Here is an 11,560-nt window from a genome sequence, read left to right on the forward strand (position 1 = left end):
CCTGTGCAAAGAAAGACACCAGAGCAAGTAAAGAAGTTCAAGAAGACAGCAGTCTTTAAAGCCTATTTATTTGTTTGTTAGAAGGCAAGGAAGGAATACATTATTTGTAGGTTAGTTCTTTGCAGCTTCTCAGGGCTCCGTCTTCTTTTCTATTAAATCACCTTAAAGACATTCCCCATATTAAAAACCAATCTGTGTTCTGTTGCCATCTCCTCCGTCACCAACTCTGTTTTTTTCCATCTCTTTTTTCGTTTCTCAAAAACTTTCTGGGTTTTGTCTCTTTGACCTGTCGAGCTCGTGAAGCTCTTGAGTTCGTCTATCAAATTAAAGAGGCTTTTCTTCAAAGGGATTTTAAAACAGAAAATGGGAGTTGGAGGAACTTTGGAGTACTTGTCTGATTTGATGGCCAGTAGCCATAAACACAAGAAGAAGAAGCAATTGCAGACTGTGGAGCTGAAGGTCAGGATGGATTGTGATGGCTGTGAGCTTAAGGTCAAGAAAGCCCTCTCTTCGTTAAGTGGTACGTTGCATTTCCCTTCCAATCTCTTCTTCCTACGTTGCATTTTTATATACCATGTCCTTTTTTTGGTTTTGCTTGTTACAAATGATAACGGACAGCTATATCTGATTAGAAAAAGAAATGCTATGCTTTGGCAGGAGTCAAATCAGTGGACATAAGCAGGAAACAACAGAAAGTGACTGTAACTGGATACGTTGAAGCAAGCAAGGTGCTGAAGAAGGCCAAGTCAACAGGGAAAAAGGCAGAGATTTGGCCTTACGTTCCTTACAACCTAGTGGCTCAGCCTTACATTGCTCAGGCTTATGACAAGAAGGCACCTCCTGGTTTTGTCAGGAATGTAGAGAACACTTCCAACACTGGCACTGTGACAAGATATGAAGATCCCTACATCAATATGTTCAGTGATGACAACCCCAATGCATGCTCTATTATGTAGCCAAAGAAACAATTACCAGACCTTCCGTCTTGTCTACTTCTCCTCTTATTTTCTTACCTATAAACTATTGTAATATTCCAATGTAGGGGGGCTTAACTACTTAATTTTGTTTTGGGATTTTCTTTTTATGTAAGAAGTAGTGATGAGAAAATCTGTAAGCTAATCCATGTTTTCATTTCTTTTTCTTCTTCTATGGAGGGTAATCATGAGCAGAAACTATTCTGTAGTTTCGCAATTTCAAAGAGTGGTTTTTGTGGGCCTTGAAGTGTGGAATGATTATTGGGTATTTGGTGGGATGCTGTGTTGAGTTGTTATGAGGTACCTATTGTATAGCTACACTCGGTTGTCGTTATCCATGATGTTATGGTTTCTCTTTTCTGCCGGGTGACTTTGGCTTGTCCACAGCTGTAATTCACCTTAAATCCAAGTGCAAGCTGGCTGCTATACGTAGAGAGTGGCCATGGATGCTTGCTATATCCAGGTAGGGGTTATTTCATAAGACCAGAAAGAAAGCTGAATGGCACATATAAAAAGGACCCACCCTCACATGCCAAGGTCTTTGATGACACTCCAAGATACAAATTACATAGGCAATGAGGCATGAGAAAGATAAGCAGAGATTCTGAGTTACCAAAGCACAAATCGTATTGGGAACAAAACAAAAAGATGCAAATAATATATATTATCAGTCAAAATGGCTTTTTGATTGCCAAGAAATTCCAACTGTGTAACACTTGGGCTGAACTTGGAATTTCAAAGAAGGTTTTTCAAAAGATCCCTTGGAGCTTGCTAGAATTCCGAAAAGATGATGATCCAGAGTTCAAAATATATCAAAACCATCTGGCAGCTTCTTGAGAGAGCTGAGGTAAAGAAAAGCATATCTTGAGCTACACGTAGAGGAAGAATCATCTTTACTTTCGTTTTCGCTTTTCTATTACCAGCAGCCTTCCTTTGATCCAAAGGAAACGTAAAGGGGTGATATCAATCCCAAGAAGGGAGAGATTCACGTGCAATACCTCGAGTCTCAGAAAGCAAATCCATAGTTTCTCCATCAATGAGCAATGAGGTTCAACTAATTTAGAGATGCAATGGAGGGGCACTTTCCTCTACTGCATTCCTACCCTGAAGGCAATCCTTGATTCATAATTTCTTTAATCCCATATCGTGCTTAATAAAAATTGTCGCTCGTTTTTCTTTTTTATAAATAACCTACGCAGAACACTTCCTTTTTATTTTTATTTTTCAAATATAATTTAAGGAAAGGACAGGAAAAAAAATATATATATAGCAGACGGAAAGGCAAGGCCCTAAGAAATAAGAAAAAATCTACATAATCTCCTACTATTCACACAACCTCCACACACTACACTTTTTTTAATTATTATTATTATTTTTAATTTTATCAAATATTAATATATGAATAATGAATAGAAGAATTAAATTAGTTTTAAAAGAATAAACTCAATTTTTTTTAAAAAAAATATTAACAAATTAAAAAATTTTAAAAAATATGGTATGTAGAGGTTGTGTAGCATTGCTCGAGAAACAAAGCCAACTTACTGAATTCTTGCTTATCTGTGATCTAATTTGGATAATATCTCTATATATATAGTAACTACAGTGTTGATTTTGTGTGAATTAATGTGGGTTTTGATACGCTGCATTTAAATATTGAGATGATTTAAAATGATTTGAATTGATGTGTAAATATTAATATTGTGTAAGTCTCATTAAGATGTATTGACCTTGAAACATATCACTTTAGCAATTCCCTCAATGCCTACGCATTGCAGAAGAACTTACAGGAAGAGGAGCGCTAGAGAGTATGTTTCAAGAGTAATGCTACACAACTTCTCCAACCTTCACACATCACATTTTTTAAAATTTTTAAAATTTGTAATATTTTTTTTAAATTTTTTTTGAGTTTATTTTTTTAAAACTAATTCAATTATTTTATTCATTATTCATATATTAAATATTTGATAAAAGAAAAAAATAATAAAAATTAAAAAAAGTGTAGTGTGTGAAGGTTGTGTGAATAGTAAAAAATTGTGTAGATTTTTTCATGTTTCAAACTTAGACGGGTCATCATGCACTTCCCACGTCATTAAAGTCATAAAATTTTGAAAAGAATAATACTAAAGTCGCTGATAAATTCTTTGAGAGTGTCTACCGATTTGGTTTTATTCTTTTTTTTTTCCTGTTAAAGAAATGTTTTTTTAATAAATTTATGAATTTTTTAAAATATTTAAAATGATTTAAAAATACTTAAAAAAAACACAATTTTTTTTTTTAAATTTTTTAAATTTTTAAATTTTATATGGGGAGAGGGGGCTGCTGTTTGGGATAAAAATTGACAATTATGCATATTCTTCGTGTAAGATCAAAATCACATATACAGATCATGTTGCAAGCCACGTGTCAAAGAGACACCCAATTTGTTAAATCAATCAGGATGATCAATTACCTCCAAAATAGAACAATTTCCAGTGCTGATGGAGCTTGATACCAGTCCTACTCGGGAAAGAAAAAACAGTCGGAAAGCAGTTGGGTTAGAGCATCCCCATTCGCATTCCTAAAACTAATCCTTATCTAAATTATAGAAAAAAAAAAAAAAAAAAATTGAAAAGTGAAGAAAACTCATCTACATCCGATTCCCTAAATTAAGTTTTGATTTTAGGACGTGTACAGAGACTATCCTGTACACATCCTAAATCTTTCTTTTGATTTTTTTATTCCAAATTTATATTTTAATAGAGTATAAAAAAATATTATAAATGAAAATGAGAGAAAAAACTAATAAAAAAATAATAGAAAAATATTATTTTAAGAGCGGTGCTCCAAGTGGCCTTTTCTTTTTTTTTTTCTTTAAATTTTTTTAATATTTTTTTTATCATTTTAAAATATTTTTGAAAAATATAAAAAAAATATTAATACACTAATAGTCAATTCCTTAACTATAATGTAAAGAAATTTAAAAAAAAAAAAATACATGAGGTGTCAAAATGAGAGACAAGTTGAGTGGGTAAAGTAATATTTTTCTTATTTTAATAGAATAGAGAAATGATAGAGAATGAAATATAGGAGGTTTTTAAAATATGAGTAAAATTCAAGAGAAAATTATAAAAAGTGTGAGTTTTAACCAATCGGATGTGAATGCTTCCCTAAACTTTTCAAATCTCTAGATTTTAGGAAATAAATTTAAAACTTTTTGACATAAGTACATCTGTATCCGGTTTTCTATTTTAAGGAAATGTTTTATGACGTGAACAGTGGCTCCCTACACTTGGAGAGCTACTATTCATCCATAAATCAGTTTATATATATATATATATATATTTTTTTTTTTTATTCTAACAAATAAAATAATTTTTTCTTTTAATCGTCTACATTTTCTCCTATATCCATATTTGTTATAATTGAAATTTGAAAAAAATGTTACCATTGAGATGATCATTTTTTTTAATAACCATTTGTGAAAATATGATTTTTTTAAAATATTATTATTACAAAAGTACTTATTTTAAAAATATTATTATTTAGAGAGATGAGTAGTTTTTAAAAAAAATCGTTACAAGTGAAAAATCGAAAATATGGATACAACAAATAATGGAAAATGTGAAAAAAAAAAGTTATAAAGTTTTATTCTGATCATTCTTGGAAAGATAAAAAATGCGTAGTTAAAGATGTACAAATAAAGGAGTAGAAAAAATAAAAAAATAAAAATTATTTTAGTAAAATAGAGAAAAAATAGGGAATAAGATATATGAGATTTTTGAAAGATGAATAAAATTTATGAAAAAATTTTAAGAAATGTGTTTTTTTTAGTCAAATTCTAAGAAAATTTATAGAGAAGCTAATGGGAATGTCTTGGGCAGCTTGCCCTTTTGAGAAAGATGACTAGTGTCAGCCATGAGATTCTGCCATACAATTTGCTCTAAAGCAAGACGCACTCCCGTGCCACTTTGAAAATCAATTCTATTTTACGTAATCAGGGAGTGTTATGATCTTGGATATATGTAAATGATGAAAATATAGTGTACTGCTATAACGGTGGCTGTGTGATGTAAGAACAGAATATGAAAATGGAAATAAACTGGCCTTGTATTGCTACGGGATCTTCGAGGGTCCCTAGCCTCCAAATAGTAAGTTCGTACAATAGCTTTTCAAAAGATAAGAAGATTAGCAGCTCTCTCCCTCATATACGAAAGCACTCCTGACACTATAACTAACTTCTAACGTTGATAAACTAACCTCACAGGCAATAGAAAATGACAGTAATATAAAGTGCACCGTTTTGGTGTTTTTAATCCCAAAACGGTGTGCATTACACAAACCCAACTACAGACTCTATTTATTACTCAAAACGCTGCGTATTGCAGCTCTTCACAGCAGCTTCCCTTCAGTCAATTCCCAATGCAGTGCTCCATAATGCCCAGTGATGTCGTTCCCACTTCAAGCTAAGTTTACTTTACTTCACACGATCTCTTCCCTAGCTGGGTTCCTAACAGGGAGAGGAAGCATATCAGTGCTAGTGTACAGTTAAACAAGTAGTGCTAACCGATTCTCAGTATTGTGCACTACCAGTCTTCATTTCAGATTGACCCCTTTGTTCTTTTACGAATATACATCTCATTTTTTACCTAGATGTTTAGTACCAAAACTGTATAAGACATTAATCTCATAAAAAACAAGTGCAGGGAAGATTGTTTTATCAAGGTCTCAGGCAGATGCGTGACTTCTGCAATTATGTGTGACGCTACTTGATTCCCCTGTGACATTTTGACAATGCAGATCCTGAAGGGAGGCCAATCTATTGCAGGTCTATGATCTGATTCCCAGGCTGTGTGTGCAGCTGGTAAAATTCGTATCAGGCCTTGAATGTTCAGGTTACCATCTATCTAAACTTGTATCTTAGAATGAGATTTTCTCAGTTTAATTACCCGTCTAGAATCTTTCTTATAAAAGGTTTCAATTCAGGATGGGCAAGAAACTCGCCTGAACTTCCAGGGCTTCCCATCTGACAAATTTACTATCATTAGAAGAGTTGAATTGGCAGGTATATTGCAGTCACCTATACAAAGAATAACATGGATGTCGATATAACCTGAGCACCTTACCAACAGAAGCATGTCATAATTATGATACAGTTAATCACACTCATGCAACTAAGGAGCTTTGAGATTTATCAAACCTTATCCATTATCCAATATTGCAATTTGTCAACTAGTTCAAGCAGTGAACTTATCCAACCAATTGAACCTACCTGAAAAGCATCCTGCTGGTTCTGGCCCATATGCTAATTCAGGAGGAATTTGAAGCTTACCTTATCTACCTGTTTTAGGCACAAATGACAATTATTTTTGTGCAAAAGAGAAACAACCCATAGAAACAGTTTACATAAGAGTGTTTGAATTTCATATCTACATGCATTGGAGGTACTTCTTCACCCCATAAAATTCCCTGGTCAAATCGAATCCCTTGATGACTGGAAAACAAAATGGGTATATTGAAATCACCTTGATACATAAGGTTTGATTTTTCTGCAATTTTGATTGTTATCTCTAATTGTCAGGGAGAAGGTAGAACTACTAAGTGGGAGAAAACCTATATTGAAACACTTGCGCATAGATGTCAACGGAGCTTAGTTAATAGCACTGTGGTTTTGTTTTTCGGCCTCCACCATGTTGGTTTTCACAGCTGTTGGCTCACCAGGTTTTCGTACGGTCACTTTTGTGCACTCATGAGCGGGTCTTTTAGTCGAAAACTTGTGAAGAGCTGCAAGGACACGTGGAAACTAAATATTTTTCAGCACTGCCTATGCATGCACTAACGCATCCTTTTCAAGGAGTCTTACAAGGAGCTCGTTGCTGCTATGAGATTAAGCTGCACATGAAGTAGGTTTAAAAGCTTCAAGCATCATCAGTCATAGGCTGAGAAGTTAAGCAATTAGTAATGTGACCACTCTAATGATTGAAGAATGCACCTGAAGTCATGTCTCTAATATCACATAGAGACAACTTTATCTGTAAGACACTATGACATGCTGAAGTCATATCATGACCAGAACAGAGCTAAATGAGGGCTATATTTGCAGAACTAATCTCATGCTCTTAAGACTGACAAACATTTGTAGAAGTTTTGAACAGCAAGGCAAGGATAGATTCTGTTGGAAAAAGGCTGAGAAATATCACTGCTTCGGCAACAAAACAAATTGGGTTTTCTGTTTAGAGGGTGCGTATTGAAGGTTTTCAGGTGTTCTAGATACCTGCGACCCCTGAATTTCTATACCTGAAATGGTAACGAATTTTCTAACCGACTACTTTCATCTCCTGTGGTTAAGATTTAGGTCACCTTTTTCTCTTTACAGCAGTTACCTCTCTTTAAGCTTTTATACATTTGGTTGAAAGTTTTGTTTCTTCTTCTTCTTCACTTGGCTTTTGGAGTGATGAGAAGAGATTATAAGTCCATGTGCTATTTGTGAGCATGCACCAGCCCTTCGGTGTGTACTTCGGATTTGGTTCCGTATACCATTGTGCTGCCATTATAATCTCGCTACTTTGTCAACGATACTCTCTCCTCATTGTCAGCTGAGGATGTAAGTCTACACTCAATCTTTGTGTCTACCTTGGAATTATTTTGTTCTATTTTCTACTCCTATTTTGCTTCAACCCACTATAATCAACTGCACTCCCAACCTCTAGAAACCTTTATATATGGAATGTAGAAGGATCTGAATTAAACAAATCTATATGATCTGTGCCATTCCTATCAGTCGAACAGGTTCTGCAGACAAACAGATATGGGGCTTCTCGAAGAATGGGAGATTCTCTGTGAAGTGTGGAGATAGGTGTGGAAACTTGATGGACTTGGTGCTGTCAAGCACTTCTTATGGAAAACAGTTAACAGCATCCTACCCACAAGGCTGAATTTGTGGTAAAGGAAAATTGTAGAGGACCCAAGATGCCCTGTATGCAAAATGGCTGAAGAATCTGTAATCCATGTTCTGTGGAACTGCCCTGCTGCTTCTGATGTGAACAGAAAATGTTAGTCATGTTAACAAATGGAAGACCAGCTGCTTGGATTTCATACAATTGTGGATAGAAATGTACAGAAAATTACCAAAAGAAAAATTAGTGGAGGCGGTGGTTATAATGAAAAATATATGGTCTAGAAGAAATAAATATTGTTTTGAAAATAAATTCATTTGCCTTAGTAAAGTTGTACAGATAGCTGTTGCAGGGCTTGAAGAGTTTCATCAAGCAAATATGGGACGAACAAGGTGGAAGTCGAAGCCAGGAGAGGGTGGTGAAGGAAGGGTTGGGCATTGTGATCAGGGACTGTAATGGGAACATTTTAGCTCAATGTGTGCTGTAAGGAATTATGTTAGCTCCCCATTTGTGGCTGAATGTAATGCTCTGTGGAGGGCTATGGAGCTATGCACTGAACTGGGCCTCCAAGATGTTAATTTTGAGGGTGATGCAAAATAGTTGATTGATGCTGTAATGTCTGATGTGGGGAATAATGAATCATGGAATGGGCAGATTATTGAGGACCAACGTGATTGGATAATGAATTGAAAACAACGTTGATTTCAAAAAAAAATAATAATAATTCTAACCAGAAAAGTTAAAAAAAAAAAAAAAAAAAAAAAGAATTCCAAGCAGAAAGTCCCAACGGAATGATAATTTAAAAAAAAAAAAATCCAGAACCTTCTAACCACCTGGCGCCCGTCAGACTTCCTGATTCTCATACATGCGCCTCCTCACGCGCGCAGGGTAAGATTCTGTAACAAACTCCAGTAGCTGATCCGTACGCCACCCAAGTTGGAGGGATAAATGCTCTCTCCTTCATTTTGTATCGCTCACTCACTTCATAGCTCTCTAATTACTATTCCTCTCATGGCGACCTCTCTGCGATATACGCTGCTTCTCTTGGCCATCCCAATCATTGCATCTCTCTGCTTCTCGAGCGCGACCGCCATTCACGTACCGAAGCAAAGCATCACACCCTCTGTACCTTTAACTCCACCGCCAACACCAACACCAACACCAACACCACCTCAGGAACCGCATGACCAGTCGTTTTTGTCCCACACATCTCTACTCCCTCCGATCCTCTCCCATCTCGGCTTCAACGAGCTAGCCACAGCCGCACCCTCTCTTTCCGACTCCACAGCCTCCATGGCCTGGCCCGGTCCCTACACTCTCTTCGCTCCCTCCGATTCCTCCTCCGTTCCTGCATCTCTTGCTCCATCCCTAACCTCCTCCGAGAACACATTGTTCCTGGCCTCTTCACGTTCGACTATCTCCGGAAGCTTGCTTTCGGTACCAGGATCGAGACGTTGAGCCCAGGCCGATGCATCACCATCACCTCCGAAAGGTCCAAGAATGGCAGCCTCTCCGCCGCTGCCAAGGTCTTCATCGGAGGAGTGGAGGTCACTCAACCTGATCTTTTCAACAACGGCCTGGTGGTTGTTCACGGCCTTCAAGGCTTCGTCGCTCCTCTCTCGCCTTTCTCTTGCGACGTCGAGAGGATGACCTCGCTTTCGTTCCCCTTCCATCCTGAGCACACGTTGACGCACCAGATCTATTCCACAACTCAGCCCGCTGTCATGCGCCTGATGCTCCGGGACACCATGCTTAGGCTCCGCAACAACGGCTTTAACATCTTGGCGCTCGCGATGAAGGTCAAGTACGGCGAACTCATTGGCCTCAACAACATGACGGTTTTCGCGGTTGACGACGTCTCGATATTCTCTGGTTCTCACGCGTACATCAGCAATATTCGCTTCCACATAGTACCGAATCATTACCTGACGTTTTCCGACCTTGAGAATCTCCCTACGGAGATTACTCTACCGACGCTCGAGCGAGGGCAGTCGCTAAGGATCACCACCGCCGGTGGAGGCTTGTCGGGGGCCCCGGTTAGGATAAACTACGTGAGGATCAGGGTTCCTGACGTGATACGCAACCTAAAGATCGCGGTTCATAGCGTGTTCTTGCCATTCCCACACATTCATCCCACCGCTGCACCGTTCGACCTGATCCTAGGCGGAGGAGAAGCGAACAGGCCGGCGGAACAGTTGGACTCGGATAGGACGGTGTATGGAATTTGTGATGGTCTGGAAGCGAATGTAGGCTGCGGCGAGGACCCCATGGCTCAGGTCAAGCCGTCAGTGGATGTCGAAGATCACCATGGCCTGTGATTAGACCAAATTAGTTCTCGCCGTTTTTTTCTTCCGAAGGATGCCAGGGCGAGTTTTTTTTTTTTTTTTTTAATGACCTGTCTCTGTATACGGCTGAGTATATTGTGTTTGCCGGATGTACACTTGTACAAGATTTAGTCTAGTCCAAGTCAACGGTCGATATCCGTACGTGTTCCTCGAGTAGTAGGCTTTAATCCGTGCATTGTAGTATGTACGGCCTAGTCTAGTGTCTTTGATCTCTTGACATAATAATAAGAAACGTCATCTTTGTCATTTCTTTAGGATCCGTTCTTTTTAATTTTTTTTTATAGTAATGTTTTGGACTTTTAGGTATAATTCATTGGCTCTTGATCTTGTCTCTCGTTTCCTGGCTTAATTTCCTTTGATTCGGATGCAAATAGTAAAAATGATTTTGATTAATGAAAGGGGCTATTTTTACGTGCTAATAAGAGTGTAAATGAGTCAAGTTCAAATAGGTAGTGGTTGTCAAGTTGTATCATTTTACTTGTTATTCCAACATGATTCAAGTTTGAGCCCCTATCAAAGATTAGTTACATTTTATATTCCCGAACAACTTGTTTTTATAATTTGAACCGAGTTTGAATTTGTTAGGAACGACTATTCGAACTCGAGTTGTAGAATAGTCTTGTTCATTTGATATCATAGTCAAATATTGCAGAGTTTCATTATAGATCTTGTACGTTGACATTACATGTCTCGAGAGAATATCGGAAGCTTAAGCCAATTATCATTTACGTGTCCCTCCAGTGTACAATAAGATTTTGAGGCGGTTTGGCGAATTGTATACAACTAAGAGAAATATTATTTTTAATTTTAAATCTTATTATTACCGGTGATGCTCACTTGTTCATATGAGACATTTGAAGTAATTTTTCTTATTATAAAAGTAGCTTTTTTTTTTTCACTACATTTTTCGCTTTACATTAAGCAATGAAATTTTTATAAATACTTTAATGCTAAGACATCCAAACATATGATGAGCATATCATATCATATAATTCATACTATTATTATCGAAAAGAAAAAACAATGTTTATTTTACATGAGAACGTCTAATTGTAAGGCAGACAAGAAGAAAGAATCTGATAAAATCCAAAAGCCCCAGTTCAACGTAAGCGAACTTCTAGTAGTACTGTCACCACTGCTATTCGTCTACTCCCGCTTCTCCATTTTTGCTAGTAATTCCATGTTCTACGTTAACTGACAGCTCCGGCCAGCTTCTAACTGTATTATTGTTGCTGTCGTTATCTCCTTTCCTGCTAACCACACCAAGATTCAAGCAAAGTTTTTCTTCTTTACCAACTCGGAACGACCAAATCTGCACTACATCGTCAACTTTGAGATTGTACTTATCTTTGGCGACAGTAATCCAGTT

At 37.1% G+C, this 11,560-nt stretch overlaps 2 protein-coding genes across 3 annotated transcripts; both read left to right on the plus strand.

Annotated features, from left to right (window-relative positions):
• LOC121251246 (heavy metal-associated isoprenylated plant protein 23) lies at nt 1–1,332 on the plus strand. Of its 2 annotated transcripts, XM_041150608.1 has the most exons (3): nt 1–520; nt 658–984; nt 1,109–1,332. In XM_041150608.1, exons 1-2 carry the CDS (start codon nt 364–366, stop codon nt 954–956), a joined length of 456 nt encoding a protein of 151 aa, XP_041006542.1. In that variant the 5' UTR covers nt 1–363; the 3' UTR covers nt 957–984; nt 1,109–1,332. The 2 variants fall into 2 exon arrangements, with proteins under 2 accessions (XP_041006542.1, XP_041006541.1); XM_041150607.1 differs by having other exon boundaries at nt 2–520; nt 658–1,332.
• A 7,439-nt stretch (nt 1,333–8,771) lies between these two features.
• Nucleotides 8,772–10,440, plus strand: LOC121251217 (fasciclin-like arabinogalactan protein 21). Its single transcript, XM_041150582.1, is given in 2 exon segments — nt 8,772–9,182; nt 9,185–10,440. Coding segments are annotated over 2 exon segments (1,368 nt in total). The 5' UTR covers nt 8,772–8,794; the 3' UTR covers nt 10,165–10,440.
• Nucleotides 10,441–11,560: the final 1,120 nt, after the last annotated feature.

The sequence above is a fragment of the Juglans microcarpa x Juglans regia genome, chromosome 2D (genome assembly GCF_004785595.1).
Source record: "Juglans microcarpa x Juglans regia isolate MS1-56 chromosome 2D, Jm3101_v1.0, whole genome shotgun sequence".
Lineage (NCBI taxonomy): Eukaryota > Viridiplantae > Streptophyta > Magnoliopsida > Fagales > Juglandaceae > Juglans > Juglans microcarpa x Juglans regia.